Here is a 27,352-nt window from a genome sequence, read left to right as displayed (position 1 = left end):
AAACTCTTTGAGACGAGATGGATATCAGCATCCAGTATCCATGACAGATAATTTTTACCAGATATGTCAAGTGCAGCAAACTCAAGTTTCGTAATATTTGCCATTTGTTTAACTACACGATAAAAAAATACAATTAGTTTCGAAGAATATGATTAATCATCACATGTTAATCAAATAGTCAATAACAACATGACTTTAAGTTATGTGTTTTCCTCTAGGGATAAACACTAATTTGAAATAATATGTTCTTCGAAACATATGCTACTTCTGGAGCACATTATATTTTGCTATTATTTTTTCAAGTGCAATATGTCAATATTCTTCTGGAATATTGAGAGTTATAATTTATACTCTTCAGGAGCAAATAATATTCTTATAATGTTGTATTACTTCTGGAGCAACAACAAATAGATCTATGATTAATATTCTTCTGAAATATTAATTATAATATTGTGCTACTTCAGGAGCAACAACAATTAAAAATAAATTTAATGTAATGTTTCATAACTAAACATAAAAAAAATGATAATACATCCAATTGCTTACCATTAATTAATATACAAACACATGTAAACTATTATTTTGAATTAATAACGTGAGTCGAGTGAAACACAAAAAAAAATTGGTGACATGTAGAAACCTATTCACATATTATGGCACGAAATTTTAATTATGTGCAATTAAAAGAATTGAATTAGTATTAACCAATTAAGGCATGAAATTTGCAGAAACCATTGGATTTGAGAGAAAAGATGAGTTGGGTACAGTTATTTGTTAGTTGTATATTATATATATATGGAATCAGCCAAAATAGAGATCTGGAATTGAAGCTTGCTTACAAAGAACATTGACCAATTAAATAAAAAAAATTATAAGCATGTGTAGAACGTAAAGGGCTAATCTAAATATAAAGAGGGTATAGGAACATGAATTAATGCATATCAATTGATTTAACATAAATATATCTCCATAAAATGCACGTGGATTGATGTAAAGGAAAAAAATATTAATTAATTCAAAGCGAGGTACAAAGAAAACATAATGATCGAGAAAGATGAGATCACGTATTGCAGATTCAACATATGTATATGTAAAATTTACGTATTATCAAATTAATTTTGATATACGTGATAGATGATTATGAAAAAAAATTACTACCTCTAAGAGCTTTGTGCCAATAACGTGTTATAAAATGAGAGGAAAAGAAAATAGAGAAGACTCAAAGAGATTAGAGAAAACTCAATAAACTTTTGTGTGTGTATTATTAAAAACCAAAGCCCTATATTTATAGGTAAGAATCAAAGATACAATGATAATAATTTCTAGGGTTACTGGGGTACAAATGTCATTCACCAATAAACTTTAATGGACTTTCCATTTACAACACTTTAGGATTTGTAACAATAATTCATTACTCCTGCCTTTACCATCTGCATTCCAAGCTCCTTGGATCTGCAGTAATTAAATATAAAGCCCATAAAAAAAATTGTATAAAAAAATAGGAAAATTAAATTACATGTTAATGGGCCTTCTAACTTCTGTACTCGTGCATTCTATCAATGCTTTTAGGGAATCTTAATTCTTCTAAAAGAATAATGGAATGTTCTATATGGTGTATTTAATATTTTTGGACAATATTGACAAAGTAATTATTATACACTAAAAAATTGTCCATTCCGTGTCCAAGTCCTCTTGATGCAACATACTAAAATATAACAATTTCACACATGATATTCTGATGTTATATATAGTATCGGAAATAAATTATGTGCCTTGCCACCTGGCATCCTACGTGGCTGACTTAATGAAGCACCTTTGCTAAAGTCCTCTAAATCTAGAGCACTGAACTCAATTTTCACCGAAGCGGTTCCATGTGGATGAATATGTCGAGGCCATTTGTCATAGGCCTTGCCAAAGTCATAATGCTCATGATTGAATTTGAAGCTCTGTCGTGACAAGTGATGACCCTCAGTTGAAAATTCTGAATTCATGATATCTTGTTGGAATGATTGATTTGATCTCTATAATGAGTAATATGTCAAAATCTTGTCAACATAGGTTGTAGGGTGGCAGTTCCATTCATGAGCATTAAATACATCACACGCTAATGATGTCAAATTGATACTTGTGATAGGATGCTCCAGATAAGGAGATAAAGACACGTGTTCCTTTATCCATTAGACACTATTTCATGTGGAACACTATAAATACCACTCTTCTTGTATCATTAAATGCAAATGCAAATCTATTAACTAAAAGCCATGAGTCTTACTATCTTGAGTTATATCTCTTTATGTATTGTGAGTGTTTACATTTGATTCTTGAACTTTAGCTTGACATTTGTAGATCGTTCCTTATCGTAAAATTTCGTTGATATATCTTGTCGGAGCCTGAACATAATTGTCTCTATTATCAAGCTTTTTTCATGTTCAAATCTAGAATATCATTGACTAGTAATCTTTCTACATGTGTTGGAATTAGCTCACATGGATGCAAGTGGGCTCCGTGTCTATTGCCCATGTCAACAAACAAAAAACGAGATCAACAAATTCCTTGGCCTCTATAAGGGTTGGACCCATCAAAATGAAATATTATAAAGAAATATTTTGACCATCACATAACAGACGTAAGGACAGAGTTTTTTGGTCCATCACGAAATCCCATAGATATGTACTTGTGTATTATGATGATGGTTGTAGCTAATATTCATTGTTTTCGAACGTTAGTAGATGTTTGATTAGGTGTATGTAATAATAGAGGATAGTGATTTCAAATCTAGAATATCATTGACTAGTAATCTTTCTACATGTGTTGGAATTAGCTCACATGGATGCAAGTGGGCTCCGTGTCTATGCCCATGTCAACAAACAAAAAACGAGATCAACAAATTCCTTGGCCTCTATAAGGGTTGGATCCATCAAAATGAAATATTATAAAGAAATATTTTGACCATCACATAACAGACGTAAGGACAGAGTTGTTTGGTCCATCACGAAACCCCATAGATATGTACTCGTGTATTATGATGATGGTTATAGCTAATATTCATTGTTTTCAAACATTAGTAGATGTTTGATTAGATTTATGTAATAGTAGAGGATAGTTATAACAAACTAAAAGTAATCTAAAATCTTATCTCCTTTTTTGTTCAATATTGCTTGATAAGATATACTAAAACCTACACTAATTGATACACCTGATATGCCAATGTTGCAACATTGAAGATAAAATCCTTAAACTAGAGTATTTGACCTCAATTTGGGATGCATCCATTGGAATGAGTAGGATGAGATATTATAACTGGAGAGGTGTGCGAATCCTTTAGTCCATGCACTCTATAGACTCTGAATTTTAAACACTTATATCATACGATTACACAAGAAGCATAAAGTAAGTAAAATCTTCTTGGCAAGGTATAAGAACTTTTCTTTATTCTATTTAAATAAATACAAGTACATGTAGGTTTAAGCTATTCTTTTCTTCTTCTCGTTGCTTCTGAACACGTTTCTTTATTTATCCATGTTAGGCATCTTGATTTTAATTATGATTTTTTGTTTATAGATATATTTTTTATTTGGGTTACTATTCGTGAGACAAAATCTATGTTTGTTAACTTTTTTTTTACCGTGGAAGAGAATATTTATTAAAGGGTGGCTTTCATCCTACCAAGCTATTCGTAAGACAAATATTTTTCCATTTTGCCTCTATTTGGGTTTTAATACTCAATAAATCTAGATAATGATGTTAAAACGATATTATATAATTTTATATCGGCAACTTAGAGATGGCTCGACCCAGAAACAGCTCAGGGCCACTGAAGCAAATTAATTGACTGGTCCAAATTGTGACTTTGCATTGGTGGTGATATATTGGCTATTAGGTTTGCTAGTCCATTGGATTTTTTTTGGTTGTTGGCCCATTAACTCCTCATGCTAAACCAACTTGTGATAACCCAAGCAATTTATATTTGGCTACATATTACAGTCGTTTTCTATTTGTTGGTTTTTGTAGGTAAGAAACAAATGAGGCCATCGAGTGTTTCTTCTCTCTTCTTCGTGCTATTTAAGATTACTCACTTCCTCATTGTTTACTCTTCTTTTGTGGTTTGCAAAACAATCATCATTATGTCTCCTTTGTGGGATGTAAATGCATGGCAACCAATTGGGTTCATTGTGGTCGAGCTTGGTTTCATTGGTGCTCGTTTGATGGTTTTTTTTAGCCCGAATCAAAGATTTCTCAAGGAATTTAGTAGCAAATAGTTTCAAAGCTTGTGTTGGTGAGAAATCTGTGAAACATTCCACCAAAAATCGACTCAAAGAGGTTGAAATTGGAGTTGAAAATTAGGAAAGAAAAATAGGGAAGAAACTGGACAGTTTGAAAATCAAACTCGTATGGCTATTTTTTGCATTTTCCATCCCAATGACTTATTGTTTGAAGAAACCAATACCATTAGTGGATTCAAGAAGCTGAGGCGCATCAAGGTTTTCAGTGCATGAGGTTCAACGACAGCATTGTATGGCAGCGTATGGAGCCCATACGCAGAACCCCGACAATGATCCTCAGGTAATTTTCCAATCAGTTTACTTCAAGAGACGTGCTAGGATAGTGTTTGTTTTCAGTTTTGAGTGTTACGATAGAACTTGGAATATTTTGCCCTTAGATGTTCGGGTGCCGAGTATCGTTTTGTATTGTCGCGATTGCTAAAAGCTTTAGGATAAATAGTGGTGGCTTTAAAGCAGTTTTGCATTTTGCCTTCAGTAGTGTATGTTTTCAGTTTCAAGTGGTATGATAGAATTTGGAATATTTTGCCATTGGAAGTTCGGGTGTCGAGTATCGTTTTGTCTTGGCACGGTTGCTGGAAGCTTTATGACAAATAGTGGTGGCCTTAAAGTAGTTCATTTACATTTCTCCTAGCTTACGGACCCTTCAATATGGTCCACTCGATATCATGTTCATTAATTTTATTATTGCAGTTATGGCTACCTTGTAAGATTGTTATTTACTTTTCACGTAGCAGTCATCGTGTAGGATGACATTAGTTTTGCAGTTACAGTGTTAGGTAACCATTACCTATTGTTAGATTTAAGAATTATTTGTTGATTGTTTGCATTAAATTCTTTCTGAATTTGTTGTCAAAGTTTTTCTACACTGTTAGAATTGCACGTGACCTTAGGAAAGTTTTTGCCTATTTTTTGAGAATTGTGTCTGTACTTTGCTTATGGTCATTATTTGGTATGATGGCACGTACATGTCTAAGGCAATTATGAAAAGTAAGAGATATATTTTAACTACAGTACTTTTTCGACATATTGAAAAAGACTATCCTAGTATGTATAATAGAAGGAAAGATGAGGAGAGATGTGGGACGAATTTGACCACTGGTTTGAGTTATGTCCAGAGTGAGGTTTATTGAGAGTAAATCTAGTTACTTCATGTGCATTTGTGTAATCCTTTCTACGTATGTGATCACTTAATTCTGTTACATGGTTATATGTTGCATTTCAATATGTTTTGAATGTTCTTTTGCATGAGAGCAATATGATTACTTTTTGTAATTTGTTTGCATGCATAGTGGGTTGAAATCTATATTATATTCCTTTGCTCTATAAGTGGAGTGAAAGAGTGTGGTATTGAGAAGAAAAAGGGACAACCGTTTTCTCTTTTATCTTTGTAAGTCTGTGTGGTTTGTGTGACTATTGAGGCAGCCATGTGGGTTATCTTTTTCTTCTCTTGAGCTTCTTTTGTGAGTATAGTGAAATAACCAATTATTTATCTATTTTCTTTGTGAATGCAATCTTTACCCTTTCCTTTGTGGGATAAATCCTTTATAGACTTTTACAAGCATTGGTGTTGGAGTAACCTTATAGTGCGTGGTTTGACTCAAATTGAGACCTAACCTTTATGGTTGACAAAGGTATTGATCTTACCATAGTGGGTTTGAGATGTATTAGCAATATATCTATTGGTAACGTGGAGTATAGTTGTTTGAGGCTACATTGATGATATACACATGAGATGTGGAGGGTGACATTTGAATCACAAGTGAAGAGATGATTAAATGTATGAAATTCTCTATCTAGTAAAACCCTAATCAAGTGGAGTGTGAGAGAGACAATTTTATCGGTATGGAGACCCATTATCTACTCAAGTTTAGAGAAGTAAGGTAGTAATAGAGGAGTATCCCGTAGACATAGCATCTATTGTGGTTTAACAGCTAGACACGAGTTTAGTGATTAGTCTAGTAAGCATGATAGATGATGAGTGGAGATACGCATTCTTGAGGTACGAGCTACACGAAATGAGGTAGGATAAGTATGGTGAGAACTTTTTATAAGATTATTTATACACGTGTTGCATATGTGTTTGACCATTTAATTGAGTAACCTGGTGTTAGTCTAAGTTTTGTGTGAACATGTTTGAAAAGATTTGTGTATTATCTAATGTTATATCATCACCTTAGTGATAGGTCAACTTGAAAACAACTTGGGCCCACTTGAAGCAACTTAATTGAGTTAATATTGCTCATGGCCCAACACTTTTGAATGGTCCAAGTTGTGGCTTTGCGCTGGTGGTGATATATTGGTTATTAGGTTTGTAGGCCTATTGGATTATTTTTTGGTTGTTGGCTCATTAACTTCTCATACTAAGTCTTAACTTGTGATAGTCTAAGAAATACACATTTGGCTTCCTACTGCAACCGATTTTTATGTTTAGATGTGTGCAAGTGAGAAACAAGTAAGGTTGTTGAGTATTTCTTCTGTCCACTTTGTGCGGTTTCTCCATCCATTGTTTACTCTTCCTTTGTAACTTACAAACCAATCACCGTTGTGTCTCTTTTGTGGGGCTTGTGGGTTTGTTGTGAGTCGAGCATGGTTTCATTGGTGTACGTTTGATGGTTTTTCTGAGCTCAGATTGAAGATTTCTCGAAGAGTTTCCACAACAATATATAATTATATCACACTAAATAAGCAACGACGACGTCTATTTTTAAAGCGAAATTTACATAATACCGATTTCACCAATTTTCAAAAAGACATCTTAAGAAGATAGCACTTGAAGCAAAACCAACACATCATCTCAATTGATATCTACACATTCATATGCATGAATGTGTACCAATTTGTTTTTTTACTTTGCATCCAAATTTCTTTAGACTCCGTAGAAGGTTGAATGCTTGGTTGAATGCTTTTCAACTTGTTGCAAGAACCATCGAACGCATTTGGCTGCTCTAGTTCCCTTAAGACTATATGGGCTTCTAATCACACATATGATCCACTTATCATGGCAAAAAACACAAAATAACTAAGCACCATAAATTCACAAACCCCAAGTTCAAGTAAGGGCAGCCATAGAAAAAAGATATGCTTAAGAGATATCGTTAAGAAAATTGATGTTGCAAATGGGAAGATTACTATAAAGAAACAACAATTTGGGAAAAAAGAAAAGAAAAAAAAAAGAATAAATTCTAAGTTGCCAGAAGAAGAGAACGATAATAAGGTTTACAAAATTTTAGATAGAGAAAGTGCTTAAACTATATCATTCACAACAATGAAAACGCATGCAAAATAAACAAATAAGACCCAATTGATTCAGAGCATGTATTACATTCCAAGTTTGATAATATAATGAATTCCCTATTAGAAATCACCCCAACGCAAAGTATTGGTGCCAAAAGAATTCGCAGTAGAGATGGTTGGTTGAAGGTAGAGATAGTGGTTTAAGGGAACGTGTGCGTGGTTTCTCCTTGAAAGAAAGCGAGCCTCTCATATATAATCATAATATTTTAAAAATCGACCTGAGGCGATAGCACAACCTAAAATATTTTTAATAAATATTCAATTTTTGCATTCCAATAATTTTTAAACCAAAAATACTATAATAAAAGAAGTAAAAGAAAAAATCTTAAAATAACTTATGTCCTAATACTATTCAAATTTTTAGCTACTATCACTCCTCCAAACACATCACATTGACTACACAATTATAGCAAAAGAATCCCCAGGTCATTCATAATACCACAAAATCCCAATCCTGAAATTTGCCTCCCAAAAAATTCCTCATTCCAACCAATACATCAATCTTCTTCATAACACCATATTGCTTTAATCCCTTTTTTCTGTCAAGAAATTCGCTTTCTCAACCTCTAAACCATTCAGATATCACTTATTTCATACTTCAGTAGTGCTTTCGAAACTGTTATTGGCAATGTCAAACCTCCATTCGACTTTGAGTTCCAACAACAACAAAAAATTACGTTGTGAGAAGCCCCAATCCTCACTTATCCTTGGCTTCACCAAACTGGCGATGCTTTGAAATCTGTTGAGATAATCGAACCCAAGAATGAGAATATACTCAAGCGTCGCATGACGTATTACCCCATCTTTAACCATCTTGCATGATTTAACCAGAAAATTTTGTAAATCCGACCTTATACAAACTACAGTAGGAGATACATATCTTGTTATAGCAAACCCAAGTCATCATTCATCCACAAATTCCACCAAGAGTCAGCTACAATTGAAGCTACCTGCTATGACATCCTTGTATTCCACCATGATTTGTCGAAGGCTGGACTATAATTCTCTTACGTTTGAACTAGGCTACTTGTATAACCAATTTGTACAACTTGATTGAAAAATGTATGTATTGAAAAGATCGTTGTCACTGATTTCAAAAATAAATTTTTAAATAAATGGATATGATGCCTGTAACTCCCATGTTGTCAATCAAATTTTACTAGTAACTTGATTGCTTGTGTTTAAATGATATGGACTGGACTAGATGCCTCACAGTGGTAGCTTAAGAATAGGAAAAAATTAAACAGCAGAAATTGAAAAATCAGGTACTAATATTGAAAATTGCAGATTCCATGGATTTTTGTTGCTATTGGTTGGGAATTTAAGAATCAGCATGATCGAAGAAAATAATTTGTGGCCAAAATACATATCTGAATTTGTTAATTGATATCACTTTTTTCCCAATCTTTTTTTCATTTTAAAATTGAAAATATCCCATATGACTGTATTGTTTCGTTGCTTATTATAATAATTTATTTCTTATTCTGTAATGGTAAAGGTATGTGTTTACCTCTCTCTATTTATAGAAGATGACCACACTACGCACAGTAGACATTTTGGCTCATCACAAGCACTGTGTTAAATTGACTTTGTTGCTCTAAATGTGCGTGTTTCAATTTTCATACAACTTGCATCATATACCAAACCTTTTCAAACATTCTATAAATGGCTTTCCCATATACATATGGATAACACTTTAAAATCTAAGAAATCCCATATGCCTACGGGACTTCAACGTTGATTAGAGTAGTTTAATTTGTATCATAATATGGTAAATATCATGTCTCCCCTACTTTGATTTGCCTCAAGATGAAAACTCTATGCATAATAACATGTATTGTGATAAAATAGGCCATAACATTTGAACCATATGCTATATAGTGATCTCCACTAGACGATGAATGTATAATATGCTTACTTTTATTTTATGTACCTTGTAGTGCAATATATTATAATTTTATGGGGCCTCGACGCCAAATTTCACATATTTCGAACAACACTTAGTTCACTACACACCCTCCATTTCAAACGGACTTGACGTTTTACCCTTCAGTTTTCTGACATGTTCAAATGCATACTCATCTACATACCCTCCATTAAAAATACATATGTAGAATCTGTAATAGTTGGCTTTGGCTCCTTCAAAATGTCGTAAATATTTCATGCATTATGTTGAACTGTATCCGTGTAAGATTTCTTCCTCATCTGGGAAAGTCATGACGAGAAATTATCTCCCAAAATAAGGTGTAAACGTTAAATGGCCCAATTACATGCTGGACCTAAATAACCCTATATTTTTATCTAAGTTATGTAGTTAACCTTTACTAATGGCAAATTAATTAAAAAACTAAGAGGTGAATTTTCTAATTTAGGATCCTTTTATTTATTTATTTTTTCCTTGTAGAGTAAAGGTGATATGGCAATTAGAAGGCAAAGGAAATGATGTTGAGCAGTAAACTTGATTTTTGGACTAAATAATATGGGTTTAAGGATTTTGCCCATAGGCCAAAATCAATTAAAAACCCCAACATGCCTAGCATTTTTAGAAACATTATCTAGAAAAATCTATATAAATATCTAAGTAAAATATGTGGTGATAAATGTAGTAATGTGTCAATAAGATTACATGGTCTGGTAAAGTCTATCTAGAGAATTCTAGGAAAATATCTTGTCCAAATATATGATCTAAAAGTCTCATGTAAAATGTGGTCTAGAAGTCTCTGGAAAATCGTGTCGACTGGAAGTTTCATGTAAACACTATATAAAGGGGTAGGGTCCTCCATTTTGTAGAAAGCCAAAAGTGTGTAAGTTTTGAAGTTGAGAAATGCAAGTTTCCTTTTTGTTCACTTCCTTCTTCCTATTAGTGTTATCCTCCTTAAAAACTTTAGTCAATCGAAGTTAGTAAATCCTTCTTTCCTCAACAAATTGGAATCAGAGCCCTAAGGTTGTTGTGGAAAATGGCAAGTGGGATGATTCCTTTTCAAGTTCCCCAACTCAACAAGGATAACTATGACAATTGGAGCATATGGATGAAAGCATTGCTCGAGTCGCAAGATGTATGGGAAATTGTAGAGAAATGCTACACAGAGCCACAAGACGAGGTTGCGCTATCCCAAGCACGAAGGAATCGTTTGAAGGATGCAAGAAAGAAGGACAAAAAGCGCTCACCCTCATGTATCAAGCCTTAGATGAAGGCATGTTCGAGAAAGTAGCTTGTGCAACTACAAGTAAGGAAGCATGGGAGATCTTGCAAAACTCCCACAAAGGAGTTGAAAAGGTGAAAAAGATTTGACTCCAAGCACTTCGAGATGAGTTTGAAGCTTTACGTATGAAAAAATTGGAATCAATTTCTGATTATTTCCCTAGAGTATTGGCTATTGTGAATCAATTAAAGATGAATGGAGAAAAGTTGAACAACACTCGAGTAATTGAGAAGATACTTAGGTCTTTAGATTCTAAATTTGACTACATAGTTGTAGCCATTGAGGAATCCAAAGATTTAGATAGTATGAGTGTTGATCAACTCATAGGATCTTTACAAGCCCATGAGATAAGACTAAAAAAGAAGGTGAAAGAAGAGCCATTAGCGCAAGCTCTTCAAACAAAGCTCACTTTAAATGGGGATAAAGGAAGGTTTGGCAATATAAGAAGCCAAATAGGAAGAGGACGAGGCCAAGATTGAGGAAGAAGTGCATTCTACAATGAGGAAAGAGGACAACACTACACCAAAAAAGGGCTATTGCAATGGCCAAAAAATGTTGCAAAAAGTCATTTTCAACATTTTAAAGTAAGTTATGAAGGCTGATGTTGCTATTGAGTTCTAAGTTGTTGCAACGTTCACCAAATGTTGCAAAAGCCTGTCTATTGCAACGTTTGGTGAACGTTGCAAAAGCCTATCTATTGCAACGTTCGCCAAACATTGCAAACAACGTTCATCAAACGTTGCAATAGATAGCTATTGCAACGTTTGTTGAATATTGCAATAGATAGGTGCAGCCACTCTTTGTCCATTATTTCTGAATTGCTTCACGAGCTTGTTCAACAAAATTCTGTGCTCCATCGCTATATTGTCTTGAAAATCTACGAATAAATCTTTATGATCACTGTACATTGAAATGATTTCATTTGGTAACTAGGTTCATAAGATCTAGTTTTAGATTATAAACTAGATAAGTGCAGCCACTCTTTGTCCATTATAGGCAAAGGTACTATCCAACACAGAACATCGCAATATTAAAAAAAAAATCGATTGCTAAAAATTCTGCAATACCATGTAATAAAATAGTCTTACAATAAGAATCCCTCCGAAGCTTTCTCCTCAAAAGTTGATTGAAGAGCAAAATCTTTGAAGTTGAAAAGAAAAGTAAAAAAACCACTTACTAAGTTAAGGCTTAACTTAGTTACACTTTCAACTTTATATTGTATTTGTGGGACATTGCAGTTGCAGACAATGACGTTCTACCCAATGTCAGGCCAAGCATAGTACCCATAATTGAAACTCCATCTTAATTGTCAATAACAAAGACACATTTCAATAAAATAGCCCTATTCAATCCACTATCTGAGAAATTCTTTAATGCAAAAAAGAGGAGGAATACATAGAAATCTGGTTTTAATTTTTAAAATAAAAACATCAAATTTCAAACAATAAAATCCAGCAGGAATAACAAATTTTAATAATGAGAGATACTTGTAAAGATACAGTCAGTTGCAAGACAAATATAAACATCAAATAAATACATTCGGCAAGAACTTTTGGATCATCACCAAAAGGATAGAATTCCAACCCAGCAGCAAGCCAAACTCTTTGAAATTTGAATGAGTTTGCAATCTAACATGATGCCCATAATCCTGTAGCCAACCATCCTCGTCAACAACTTTATATAGAACCAAAAGCAAAAGATTAATCGAAAAATGAGTTAGATGTTACTGAAATTCTCAAGATTTATCCAGGATCTAACATTTCAAACCAAATCCCATGGAAGAAATAAGCTACTATAAGATAAGTTCCAGCTAAATACAGCAAGAATGGGGAGCAGGGAACTGGGAAGGCAAGAAACCGGGACAAAGGGCAGGGAACTGGGAAGACGAGAAAGAAATAGGAGAAAATAGCAGAGGCGCCGATGGCAGCGACTTCAAGGCGAGGGAAAGATGGAAGGCTAGCTTTACTGTGATTGAGTTTTATTAATTGTCTTGTGACTCTATCTTAGGGTTTGAGTTTTTTTTTGGCTAAGTGGGTCAGGTCGGGCAGGTTTATTTTGTTTTCATGGGTCAACCCATGGGCCGACCCAACCTAAACTACCTCTTTTACCCAAAACCTGAAACCAAACAAAACTTTGCATAACCTTCGCATATGGTGTCCATTTTGGGCCCATAACCCCATTTCGAAAAGCTCCCGACGATTCTGGTTGAACTCACGCTTTGCCGTGATGTATGATGGATTTTGGCCATTTGAATTCGTTTACTGGGTCAAAACCGCATTTAAAGTATCTTAGTTTATTATTTTCAGTCTTTGTTATTTTCGCTTTATAGGTCAGCCCATTAATGGACTCCTGGCCAATAAGTTATTTGTTTTTAGCATATTTAAGTCTCTAAAAATGCCTCCTTGGTTTTTTTGATTGTTTATGAAATAAGAAAACGTTAGTTTCTTGTGTTCAATCCGTTTGAGTTATTATTATCATGTGTTTGTAGATTCTATCTACATCAAATTTTAATCATATATTTCATGAAATTCGCAAATTTATTAACTACACATTTTATCAGTTTTTGTCAAAATCTAATTTTATTTTCTACCAAATAGGGATTAAGTAATAGATTAATACTAGTTGATTGAATTGTTAATTTGGTTGCTGAAACCTTGGACGAATCAGGGACCAACGAATTTGATCGCTATACAAGTCAAAATGTTGAAAAAAAATAAACGAAAATGAACGTGGAGAATGGAGAGGCGAAGTGTTGGTTGAAGTCGACGAGAGGCAGAGGTGCGAGATTGAGGCGTGGAGAATGGAGAGGTGAAGTTGAGTTGGGAGTTAAGGCCTGCAACATTTTTCTCTTGGCTTCTAAATTGAAAGGCCCAAAATCCAAAAAAAAAATGTCTAATTTTTGGCAACATTTAAAAAACGTTGCGAAAAGTCTACCTATTGCAACGTTTAAAAAATATTGCGAAAAGTCTATCTTTTACAACGTTTAAAAATCGTTGCGAAATGTCTACATTTTGCAACGTTTATAAAACATTGCAAAAGATACATTTCGCAACGTTTTTTGAATGTCGCAAAAAGTAGACCTTTCGTCCAAAAAATTAAACTTTTCGCAACATTCCAAAAATGCTGCAAAAGGTATCATTAGCAACATTTATTTTAAAAATGTTGTCAAAGCTCAGTTATATTAATTGACTGCATCATTTACTTATTCAAATGTTGCAATAGATTCCTTTAGCAACACTTAACTATCGATTGTTGCCTTTTATGTAGTACAAATGACCATTTTTGGTGTAGTGAAAAGCTCATTTTCCACCAGAGGTAGTGGAAGAGGAAAAGGTACGGGGCAAAATGAAGGGCCAAGGTATGACAAATCTCAAATTAAATGTTACAATTGTCAAGAACTTGGTCATTATGTTTCAGAATGTAGAACTATTAGTAACCAAGTTGAGGTGAAAGCCAACTATACTTGTCAGAAAAGTGAAGTGGATTCCGCACTACTATTGGCTTACAAAGGTAAAGAGAGCAGAGAAGAACATTTGGTATTTCGATACAGGAAAAAGAAACCATATGTGTGGAAGAAAAAACATGTTTGTGGAGTTTGATGAATCAGTAAGTGGCAATATTACCTTTGGAGATGAATCCAAGATTCCAGTGGTAGGAAAAGGTAAAATCTTGATCAGCTTAAAAAATAGTATGCATCAATTTATCTCAAATGTCTATTATATGCCCAATATGAAGAGTAATATTTTAAGTTTCGGACAACTCTTAGAGAATGGTTATGATATTCATTTGAAAGATCATAATCTTTCAATAAGAGATCAACGAGAAAATTTGATTGTCAAAGTCCTTATGATAAGAAATAGAATGTTTGCGTTAAGTATTCAAAATGATATTGCTAAATGCTTAAAAGCTTGTTTTAAAGATTTATCTTGGCTTTAGCACTTGAGATTCGGACATCTTAATTTGGAGACTTAAAGTTGTTGAGTAAGAAGGAGATGGCGAAAAGTTTCCCTCTAATAAATCATGTGGATCAATTATGTGAAGGATACTTATTTGGAAAGCATTCGAGGAAAAGTTTTCCAAAAGAAACATCTACTAGAGCTAAGAAGCCACTAGAACTTGTACACTCGGATGTTTATGGGCCAATCAATCCAAGCTCTTTTAGTAAGAACAATTACTTTGCTCTTCTTATTGATAATTTTAGTAGAAAGACTTGGGTTTATTTTCTTAAACAAAAATTTAAAGTTTTTAGAACTTTCAAAAGGTATAAAGCTCTTGTTGAAAAAGAAAGTGGTTATAGCATAAAAGCCATGAGATCAGATAGAGAAGGAGGATTCACCTCCCAAGAGTTTGAGAAATATTGTGAGGAGAATGGAATTCGTCGCCCATTGACGATTCTATACTCTCCACAACAAAATAGAGTAGCTAAAAGAATCAATAGATCCATTCTTAACATTGCCCTCTGCATGCTCAAAAGTAAGTAATTGCCCAAAGAACTTTGGGCTGAAGCTGATAATTGTGCCTGTATCTGTTTAATCGATCCCCTTCTAGAAGTGTGTGGACTAAGACACCACAAGGGGCATGGAGTGGAAGAAAGCTCAGCATCTCTCACCTACGAGTATTTAGGAGCATTGCATATACTCATGTACCAGATCAAAAGCTATCTAAGTTAGATGACAAAAGCGAAAGGTATGTCTTTATCGGCTATGACTCTCTCTCTCTCTCTAAAGGCTACAAGTTGTATAATCCAAGCAAGGAATAGATCACCATAAGTAGAGATGTCGAGTTTGATGAAGAAGAAGGTTGGGATTTGGGAAGATTACGACTTTTTACCATTCTTTGAGGAAGAAAAACAAGAGAATGGAGAGTAGCAAGAGCTTATCAGTCCACCTCATCACCTACTCATGGAGATGCTTTCCCATTATCTTTACAAGAAAAAAGCTCAAGCAAAAGGACACCAAGGATAAGGAGCCTACAAGAGCTATATGAGGTAACAGAAAATCAGAATGATCTCACTTTTTTGTCTTTTTGTCAATTGTGAGCCAATAGGGTATGAAGAAGCGATGCTAAATAAAATATGGAGAAATGCCATGGATGAATAGATTAAGGCCATTGAGAAGAATGACACGTGGGAGTTGACGACTCTTCCCAAAGGAAAAAGAGCAATTGGAGTTAAGTGAGTATACAAGGCAAAAAGAACACTAAAGGAGAAGTAGAAAGATACAAATCAAGATTGGTTGCCAAATGCTACAACCAGCGGTCAAGAATCGACTATGAAGAAGTATTTGCCCATGTTTCTCATTTAAAAATCATAAGATTTATTATCTCTCTTGCAGTGTAAAATAAGTGGAAGATATTTTTCAAATAGGCGTGAAATCTACATTCCCAAATGGTTATCTTGAAAAAGAAGTTTATGTGAAGCAACCAATGGTCTACAAAATAAAAGGACATGAAGGTAAAGTCTAAAAACTAAAAAAGGCCTTATATGGGTTGAAACAAGCTCCAAAGGCATGGAATAGTAGAATTGACAAGTACTTTTAAGAAAATAACTTCACAAAATGCCCTCACGAATATGCCCTTTACACAAAGGTAAATGAAAAAGGAGATATTTTGCTTGTTTGTTTGTATGTAGATGATCTTATATTCACAGAAAATAATTAAAGTATGATCATTGAGTTTAAGAAGGCCATGGTTCAAAAATTTGAGATGACGAATATCAGCCTCATGGCCTACTATCTTGGGATTGAGGTAAAGCAAATAGAGGATTGCATCTTTATCTCACAGGCAGGGTATGTGAAAGAAATTCAATATGGAGGATTGCAAGCCTGTATGCACCCCCGTCGAATGCGGAACCAAGTTATTGAAGAATGATGAAGGTAAAAAAGTAGACCTAACACTTTTGAATAGTCTTGTTGGAAGTCTAAGATACTTGATGTGTACAAGACCAGATATCCTTTTTAGAGTTGATCTCATCAGTCGCTATATAGAGACACCTACCATTACCCATATGAAAGTTGCAAAGAGAATTCTTCACTACATCAAAGGTACGCTTGATTATTGCTTGGTCTATTCATCATCTAATGAATTCAAACTTGTTGGATATAGTGACAGCGATTGGAGCAGAGACAGTGATGATAGAAAGAGTACGACTGGGTATGTGTTTTACTTAGACGACACAGCTTTCACTTGGAGCTCAAAGAAGAGATCGATCGTAGCACTATTTACATGTGAAGTTGAATATGTTGCAGCTACATCAAGTGTCTGTCATGCGATTTAGCTTAGAAACTTGTTGAAGACGCTTGGAGTTCCACAAGAAGAACTTACCGAAATCCACGTTGATAACAAATCGGCATTGGCATTGGCAAAGAACCCAGAATTCCACAATAGAAGCAAGTACATTGATACAATATATCACTTCATAGGAGAAAGCATTGCAAAGAAAGAAGTGCAGCTAAAATATGTAACCTTCCAGGAGCAGATCGCCGACATTCTTACAAAGTCACTCAAGCATGACATGTTCCACAAGTTAAGAACTCTACTTGGAGTAAAAAAATCAAGTTTAAGGGGGATGTTGAGCAGTAAATTTGATTTTTGGACTAAATAATATGGGTTTAAGGATTTTGCCCATAAGCCCAAATCAATTAAAAAGCCCAACATACCTAGCATTTCTAGAAACATTATCTAAAAAAATCTATATAAATATCTACTAGAAAAATCTATATAAATATTAAAATAAAATATGGTATGATAAATGTGGAAATGTGTCAATAAGATTATGTGGTCTTATAAAGTATATCAAGAGAATTCTAAAAAATATATTGTCCAAATATTTGGTCTAAAAGTCTCATGTAAATATGTGGTCCAGGAATCTTTAGAAAATTGTGTGGACTAGACGTTTCTTGTAAATACTATATAAAGGGGTAAGATCCTCCATTTTGTAAAAAGCCAAAAGTGTGTAAGTCTTGAAGTTGAGAAATTGAGACAACTTGTCCCGAATCACACTATGGACCCGAAACAAGACGTGTGCCGATGGTAAATGCTGATTAGATCCCAGATCCACCACCAAGGCTAACCATGAGTTACTACGAAATATGCGACAAAATTAAATGTTTATAAAAACATAGTGCAATGGGCCCGAAATAGTTAATTCATATTTTATCAAAATGAATCATATCACTCAATATGTCATGCGGCTCTAACTCGTAAATCAGCAAACTCTTCAAGCTATCAATGATCAATATTACCTGTAAGAATAATTTTAGAAAAATATGAGTTGACAGTTCAGTGAGTGGAAGAGTTTAAAAATAATTATACTTTCTCCTTTAAACATTTTTACCAAATAACAAGTTCATATCGTTTAATATTCACAAGACAGACTCATACAATTATAGCAAAAAAGTGAGCAGTATTCTATTGCTTATTAATATCCATTTTCTCTAAAGAATACATTTCTGATTTTTCCTTCAATACAAGAAAATAACTTTGCTTAATTGCTTTCTTAAATATCTAGCACAAGATGTTCCCTTCGATGCAAGATCGAGTTACTTACACAATTTGATGATCTAAGAAGCCACCGTATTGATCTTCCAAGCATTGGGGAACGTCCCAATGAAACAAAGTTGCACATGGCTCAATGCCTACATAAAAGTAATTAGTAGAATACAAGGTACATAATATCTTTAGATTTTGAACTTGTAATTATGTATTAATTATATTAAAATAAATCAGTTTAATAAAGAAACAATGAACATGGGAACATAGTCTAACCTTCTTCCAAAAGTGCGTCTATTAGATCATTATAGTATTTGATTCCTTCTTTGCTTACTCCACCACATAGTCTACCTCCTAAAATATCAATGTTTATACACAAATGAAACTAAAAACAAGGAACATTTACTTGATAATAAACTTGGCAAGGTCATGTAAGAGACTGCTTCTCACTTTGTAAATGACCTCGGATTTTCGAAAAAATATTTTCATTTGTTCTAAAGATATCATTTTCTCATTAATAGTTTTACTGAAATTCTCTTTTCCTTTTCCATGAGTTTCGACATAAAAACTAGGCAAGTTTGATGAGGCTTTTGAGTCCAATTAAACATCATAGTCCTACTTTTTGATGTCGACAATAAAATCTGCATGTCCGGAATCTCCTCGCCTTTGCCTATTAAGGATTTTATAAAAGGACACTACATCCATTAAAATTTTTGAGTGGAAAACATTACTGTAGCCTAAATTACATTAAAAAAATTTCCTTTACAAATTAAGTAATGCAAAAACTCTACATCTTTGCTGTGCCACTATTGAAATAAATATCTCTTTTTCTAATTTTATTGTATATATATATATATAACAATTTTCTTTGTGGCTTAAATTCGAGTACTATCCGGTATATAGAATGGAGAGAAAAAATTTGTTTCTGCCTGTTTTTCCAAGACTGAAATATTTGACTTCAAATGCTAAAAATGTATCAACTCATTTTGAATGTTGTGCTCCAAATAATGGTCATGAATTTATTAATTCAAATTCTGGCGACAAAATTTTCTTGCACTTATACGATAAAAAGAATTATTCAATCTTTTAAAGCCGTTCGTTCAATTCATTTTTCACTCCTCTTATTAGTCGTTAAAAATTTTTTGAGAGCTTCATTTTGTCAACGACCAAGTATCTCAAGCCTCAGATTTGTGATGCTAATTTCTAACTACGTAGAGATAAAATATTTGAAAATGGATGAGTAAAGGAACTTTAAGGGGATGGAGGTCGGTTTTCTTAGAAATGTTGAGTTTTTATTTTGATATCAATTAGCAGAAAAGTGGTAAAAGTTTAAAAGTTTAAAATTTGGCACTTCAATTAACCATGAGGGCCTAGATAAATGCATCGCTTAATGCTTGAACTGATACGGAATTCTGATACAGAAAATAGTTAAAACGGGCAACCTTTTTTTCATTCAAAGTAAGCCTCGACTGAAATTAAAGGAAATATTCTTTCAATTTTAGTTACAGTTCCTTTTATAATAACTCCACTATATGAATTATCATCACCTTGTACGATGAAAAGTTAAATAGCTAACTGCATTCACCTTGAACATATTATAGTGATCGAGAGCGACGCACCCATTTGTACCATCCGCAATGCTATCTGCCACTCCAATTAATAAACATAAATGTATGCTAAACAATGATCGTTGGGTAAAAGATGTTCTTGTGTATGGATATATGAATACATGCATATGGGTCTACTACAGATATTTTTAATTTCATCTTAATGTATCAACTTTGTTAAAGGAGTAGCATAAATTCTTGTGTTGATTAATGCTTATATATAAGTATTGTGGTATTATATGCTTAACAAGCATCTGTAACTTACAGTGACTTATTTGAAAACATCAATCTTCAAATTTGAACTCTTGTTTGAAAGTTTCAGAAAGATGGAATTATTTGTTTGAACTTATTGAACTCTGATACAATATTAAAAAAAGATATTTTCATCTCGAATTGTCAACCTTGTTACGAAGATTAGCCTAAATTCTTATATGTTGGTTGACTATTTTATAATTTGTTCGATGTAAAATTATGTTGGAATCTATATTAGTACAAACACGTACTAAAAAACCAGAAAGAGAGAGAGAGACCAGGTTCATGCAGTGTCATATAATCCCATATACTTCTGCCTTTACCATCTACATTCCAAGCTCCTTCGATCTGCAGTATTAAATGTAAAGCCCATAAAATAAATTATATATCCAAGTTTTAAGAAGAAAACAAGAAAATCAAGGTACATGTTAATGAACCTTTTGACATATGTACTCACGCATTTTAATGATGGTTTTAGAAACTTTATTCTTCTCAACAACAATGGAATGTCTGATAAGGTATAATAGAGTTGGAAAATATTAACGAAGCAATAGTCATAGGCTAAAGAATTGTCCATTTTAGCATCTAATTCCACCACATACAACATACTAAAATATAACAATTACATACTTGATACACTGATGGTATAGCACTGAGGATAAACTCCCTGGAGATTTAGACCGTTTGCCCTCTATTTGGGTGGCATCCATCAGAATGAAGAGAATGACAAACTTATATAAACTAATATTACAAATAACTATTTTGATGATCATATAACAAAGGAAAAGGATTGAGTTAGTTGGTCCCTCGCGAAATCCCTTAGGTATATATGTGCTCTTGTATTCTGATGATAGTTTAAGCAAAACCTTCATTGTTCTCAAACATTAGTGGTATGTTTGATTAGGTGTACGTCATAATAGAGGACACTGATGTCAAACTAAAAATAATCTAAAATCTTAACCATTTTTCTGTTCAATACTGATTGATAAGATATACTAAAACATACTCTAAAATTTACACACCTGATATGCCGATGTTGCAGCACTGAAGATAAAATCCTTGGGAAAACTAGAGCATTTAACCTCAATTTGGGACGGATCCATCGGAGCGAGTGGGGTGAGATATTATAGTTTGATGGAGAGGTGTGTGGTAAGTCTTATTCATGCACTCTATTTATAGATTCTGAAGTTTAAATACTTAAATCATACGATTAGACAACAAGCATAAAGTAAATATAATCTTATGGGCAAGGTACAAGTACTTTTCTTTATTCTATTTAGAAGATAAATTCATGTATATGCAGGTTTAAGTTATTCTTTACTTCTTGTCATTACTTTTAAACATTTTCTTTGCTTTATCTCGAGTTAATTATGATTTTTCGCATATAGATATTTTTCTGTAAATGTTACAATTAGTAAGACAAACTCTATGTTTATTTAATTTTTAACCATGGAGAAGAATTTTTATTAAAGGGAAGCTCCTCCAATCGAGCTATTTGACAATTAATCAATGTCCTTCACGTGATTATGTAATGGTCTATATTCGACAAAAATAAAACTAAATAAAATAAAAATTAATCTTCTCCAACCCACCCCTTACCTATTCCAACCTTCCTCGCACTCCTACCGCACCACCGTCTGAGATAGAATCTGATAAGTGAATTTTACACATTTATTTATGCTTTTAATCTTGATAAATTATGATTAATTTGAGTGGATTGCTACCTAGTTTTGTGAAACTGTGTGATTTGTAGGAAAAGATTGAGGTTGAGAATAATTGGTGCAAAATGGGAGATTTTGAGCTTAAATGGAGATTAGTACGAACTCTTGAAGACCATTCAAGGTTACAATTAATCAATTGGAAGAAGTCATTGGAACAACTGGATGAATTCATGAGATAAAGGATTAAAATTTGATAAAGAGAAAGAATTGGGGCCCAAAATAGAAGTTTTTGAAAGTTGGAGGACTAAACTGTAAAAGTGATAATTAGGCTATGGGTTGACCTCAGTTATCAAACTAGCGGCCCACCTACTTAGGGATGACAATCAGGCTGAGAGGCTTGTTGGCTCACCCACTCGGCTCGCGAAAACGGTCCTCGTGGGCGGCTCGAGCTCATAAAAATAAGAGCTCGAGCACAAGCCAAGTGGGCTGGAGCGTTGTGCAAGCCGAGCCGCTCGTGGGCGAGCTCTCGTGAGAAGCGAGCCATGAGCCGCTCGGCTCGTATATTTAAAGTGACAGTTAACAGTCACAAAACTTAATTTAAAAAAAAAAATTCCCACTTTTATAAATAACCCCATTAATCCCCAATTTTTTTCATCTCAATTCTCAACTCTCTTTCTATCAAGTCTCAACTCTCTTGTCCAAAATAGCCTCGATTACTTAGTCAATTATCTACAATTATTCTCTTGTGGTCTTTACACGAACAATTATTTGGCACCGTTCCTAGGAAATAAAGTTTTTTAAACTGAATTTATAGATTAGTTATTGAATTCAACTCGGAATTGAAAGGTGATTGAGTGGATGACCAAAAAAAATGCTCAATCTCAATGTTAGTTTGCCTTTGAAAGTTGACATTATTAGGATTTTGTGTTGGTTGGGAAAAGAGACTTTGGCAATTGAAGTACATAATTTGATTCAAGTTGCACCGGTGAAATTGAGAATTATTAACACACACACACTCTCAAAAGCTGGGTATACGACATATGGAGTTGTGAGATAATTTTTAATTCTTGTGTCACATTAACCAGTTTAAATTTGATATGTACATCGAGGAAACATTGAATTGTTAATATCGAGTTAAGTATAATTATTATAGAGTCTAATTAAGTATTTAGTATGTTTCATTCTAGGGTGAACAAAGGTTCAAGTTTTGTATGTTTGATAAGTATAAAATTTATACTTATCTAAGCTACGAAAAGTAACTTCTGAAAGTATTATTATGAACTTGATATTTAAGTATTTGTGTTTTCGGATTATGTTAGGAGAAACGTCGGGACTGGGGTGAATATTTATTTTGTATTTATTACTTTCTAATGGTTGTTGTAACGCTTCAAATTCTTGGAACTTGAAGCGCTAAAAAAAATGGACTCTTACGAAGTGTCGTAGCGAAGTAGTAATATAACCCAAATTATTTTCAAGTTCTACAAGAAAATTGCTTTTAAAAAAAACACATGAAATTTTTTTCTTGATCGCTACACTTGTGCCACAATTGATTGATTCAGGGACAAATTTGATATCGAGTGATGATGTATTAATCTAGCTCGTGCAATAAATAATATAGGTATTATAAATAATCAGGATATAAATATACGTTAATGCATTCATATGTACATGGATTCACATAAAGATATAGAAAATTCGTGGATATGAATAGGGATAGTGATGTTCAAGAGAGATCACTAGCTACAATAAGTTAATTCGATTGTGACAAATATGAAAGTGGTGGAATGAATTGGAATAGATAAATGTTAAACAATCTAAGTAGCTTATTGACCTTATTGTTTCAACCGTATATAAGTGGATTATCTTGGTAATTTAATGTAACTTTAGTAACAAATTAAAATCCTGAATTGCTATTTGGTTAACAATTTAATTTAAATTCATTAGGTTACTCCAAAAATTTATGGTAAATAGTAGTTTTCTGAGACGATACTAGGATATAGTAAATTCATTTTGCAACTTTTTTACGATTGGTACACTTGTGTAATCACTTGCGAAAAGTAATGTGCAAAATTATTTATTGAAATAAAGTGCAATTGAAGTTGACTGGCCCACCAGCCATTCAACATTCCTTGAACACCCATCTTCATACTCGAGATAAGATATAAGCCAAGCTCAATAATATTGAAGTGGTCCCATTAGATCCGAACTTTATTTTAGGACTATTATTCATACGGACTAAATTTAGCTTTATGTTATAAAATGAGAGGAAAAGGGAATAGAGAAAATTCAAAGAGAATAGAGAAAATTCAATAAACTTTTGTATGTATTATTGAAAACCAAAGCCTTATATTTATAGATAAAAATCAGGGATACAATGGTAATAATTTCTAAGGCTACAGGGGTACAAATGTCATTCACTAATAAACTTTAATGGACTTTTCATTTACAACACTCCCCCTTGAATGACATATTATAAAATATCTACCTCGTTAAAACCTTGTTTAATAAAAATCCAATGTGAAAAAAAATCAAACCAAGGAAAAAAAGTATATTGATTTTGGAGTATTAAAATTAAATGTTGCCTCATTAAAACCTTGCTAGGAAAACCTAATGGGACAAAATCTAAGCGAAGGAAAAAGAGTACAACTACTCCCCCTGATGCTGATCATTGAAAATCTTTCAGTCGACACATTCCAATCTCGTGAACTAATTTCTTGAATGTAGATGCTGGTAGCGCTTTTGTGAATAGATCAACTACATTGTCACTTGAGCGAATTTGTTGAATATCAATGTCACCTTTCTTCTGAAGTTCATGTGTATGAAAGAATTTTGGAGAAATATGCTTTGTCCTGTCGCCTTTGATATAGCCTCCCTTGAGTTGTGCGATACAAGCTGCATTATTTTCAAACAAAATTGCTGGACTATCTTTTGTTGAAGTCAATCCACATGATGATTGGATATGATGGGTCATATTCCTCAACCATACACATTCTTGCCCTGCTTCATGGATTGCAATAATCTCAGAATGATTTAAAGATGTTACTGTTAAGGATTGCTTCACAGATCTCCATGATATAACTGTTTCTCCACGTGTAAACACATATCCTGTTTGTGATTTAGCTTTATGTGAATCGGAGAGATAACCTGCATCTGCATATCCCACTAAAGCAGATCCTGACTTTTGAGAATAAAACAGTCCCATATCAATAGTACCTTTTAGGTAACGAAAAATATGTTTAACACAATTCCAATGCCTTTGAGTTGGTGTAGAGCTATATCTTGCAAGGAGATTTACAAAAAAAGCTATGTCAGGTCGAGTGCAATTTGCAAGATAAGTTAATGCTCCAATTGCACTAAGGTATGGTACTTTAGGACCAAGAATCTTTTCTCCATCTTCAAGTGAACGAAATGGATCTTTTTTCACATCAAGTGATCGAACAACCATAGGTGATGGCAATGGATGTGCATTATCTATATAAAAGCGTTTCAAGACTTTTTCTGTATAAGTAGATTGATGAACAAATAATCCCTCTGGAAAATGTTCAATTTGTAATCCAAGACAAAATTTGGTTTTCCCCAAATCTTTCATCTCAAATTCATTTCTCAAATAATCTGCAGTTTTGTTGAGCTCTTCAGGAGTTCCAATTAAATTTAAATCATCAACATAAACTGCCACAATTGCAAATCCATTATTTGTTTTCTTTATGAAAACACATGGGCAGATATCGTCATTTTTATAATCCTCTTTCAACAAATATTCGCTAAGGCGATTATATCACATGCGTCTGGATTGTTTCAATCTATATAATGATTTTTACAATTTAATTGAGAACAAAGTTCTCGGACATGTATCGTTTATCCCGACACCTTAAATCCTTCAGGGACTTTCATATATATGTCACTGTCAAGTGAACCATATAGGTAAACAGTTACTACATCCATAAGGTGCATATCGAGCCCTTGTGACACGATCAAACTAAATAAGAACCTAAAAGTGATGGTATCCATTACGGGAGAATATGTTTCTTCATAATCAATTCCCGATCTTTGGGAGAAACCTTGAGCCACTAGTCGGGCTTTGTATATTGTAATTTCATTATTTTCATTTCTCTTTCGTACAAAAATCCATTTGTATCCAACAGGGATTACATTTTAGGTGCTCGAACTACTAGTTCAAACACTTTTCGTTTCTCCAAAGAATTCAATTCTGCCTATATGGCTTCTTTCCATTTTGGCCAATCATTTCTATTTTGACAGTCATTAACAGACTGTTTTAGGATCCTCATTTTGCATAATATCAAGAGCCATGTTAAAGGCGAAAACATTGTCTATAACAATATTATTCCCTTCCTATAATTTATGAGATATCATATAATTTATTGAGATCTCATTATTTTCGGACACCTCTGATTCTTCAAGAGCCGTACATTCAATATTTGATTGATCAATCTTTTCTAATGTGATTTCTTTTGAAGTTTTTGGTTGGTTTTTCTCCTATACTCTTCTTTTTCGAGGTACAGAGTCTTTTGAACCAACTGGTCGACCATACTTCTGGCGTATTTGAGATTCATTTGCCACAGCAGATTGTCCTACAGGGACATTAATTTTTGTTGAAATATTTTCTGTTGGAATATATGACTTTGTCACTTTTCTCGTGTCAACAAATACATCAGGTAGTTGAATTGCAACTCTTTGCAAATGAATGATTTTTTCAACCTCTTGTTCGCATTGATTGCTATGGGGATCAAAGTGAGATAGAGTTGTCTCATTCCAAGAAATTCTATCTTGTTTTTCAGGATGTAGTTTTTCTCCTCCCAAAGTTGGGAAAATCATTTCATCAAAATAACAATCCGCAAAACGTGCAGTAAATAAGTCACCTATTAAAGGTTCAAAATATATAATAATAGATGGTGAATCAAAACCCACATAATCCCCAAGTCTTCGTTGGGAACCCATTTTAGTACGTTGTGGGGGTGAAATAGGAACTTGGACAGCACAACCAAAAACCCGTAGGTGAGAAATATCAGGTTCATGACCAAATGCAAGTTGCAAAGGTGAATATTGATGATAGGCAGTTGGTCTTATACGAACAAATGATGCAGCATGTAATATGGCATGACCCCAAACAGAAGTTGGGAGTTTTGTTTTCATAAGTAATGGTCTAGCAATAAGTTGTAGATGTTTAATAAACGATTCCGCTAAACCATTTTGTGTATGAACATGTGCAACTGAATGTTCAATTTCAATCCCAATTGACATACGATAATCATTAAATGCTTGTGATATAAATTCACCAGCATTGTCAAGACGAATAGTCTTGATTGAGTAATCGGGAAATTGTGCTCGCAATTTTATGATTTTGAGCAAGTAATCTAGCAAATGCTACATTCCTAGTTGAAAGTAGGTAAACATGTGACCATCTTGTAGAAGAATCAATTAATACCATAAAGAAACGAAATGGTCCACATGGGTGTATTGGCCCACATATATCTCCATGTATTCTTTTCAAGAAAGTTGGAGATTTAATATTGACCTTTGTAGTTGAAGGTCTAATGACTAACTTG

At 33.6% G+C, this 27,352-nt stretch overlaps 1 protein-coding gene and 1 long non-coding RNA gene across 3 annotated transcripts in view; both read right to left on the bottom strand.

The window, feature by feature from the left end:
* Window positions 1-27,352, bottom strand: part of LOC111407829 (beta-glucosidase-like) — a 57,045-nt gene that overhangs the window by 13,738 nt on the left and 15,955 nt on the right. Inside the window, exons 1-3 of one of the 2 annotated variants that reach the window (XM_023037515.1) lie at window positions 21,150-21,259; window positions 20,406-20,475; window positions 19,854-19,912 (exon numbers count right to left, since the gene is read on the bottom strand). In XM_023037515.1, coding sequence (XP_022893283.1) covers window positions 19,854-19,912; window positions 20,406-20,475; window positions 21,150-21,230 — 210 coding nt within the window. In that variant the 5' untranslated portion in view covers window positions 21,231-21,259. Of the gene's footprint in view, window positions 1-19,853; window positions 19,913-20,405; window positions 20,476-21,149; window positions 21,260-27,352 lie in introns of those variants that run through there. The other variant, XM_023037518.1, reaches the window with a different exon arrangement.
* LOC111407830 lies at window positions 17,605-18,865 on the bottom strand. Its single transcript, XR_002705210.1, has 3 exons — window positions 18,545-18,865; window positions 18,327-18,414; window positions 17,605-18,021 (listed from the first exon to the last, which is right to left on the bottom strand). It is a non-coding gene; the product is annotated as an uncharacterized LOC111407830 (long non-coding RNA).

Source organism: Olea europaea, chromosome 13 (assembly GCF_002742605.1).
Source record: "Olea europaea var. sylvestris chromosome 13, O_europaea_v1, whole genome shotgun sequence".
Classification (NCBI taxonomy): domain Eukaryota; kingdom Viridiplantae; phylum Streptophyta; class Magnoliopsida; order Lamiales; family Oleaceae; genus Olea; species Olea europaea.
This window is presented reverse-complemented; position numbering and strand designations above follow the sequence as displayed.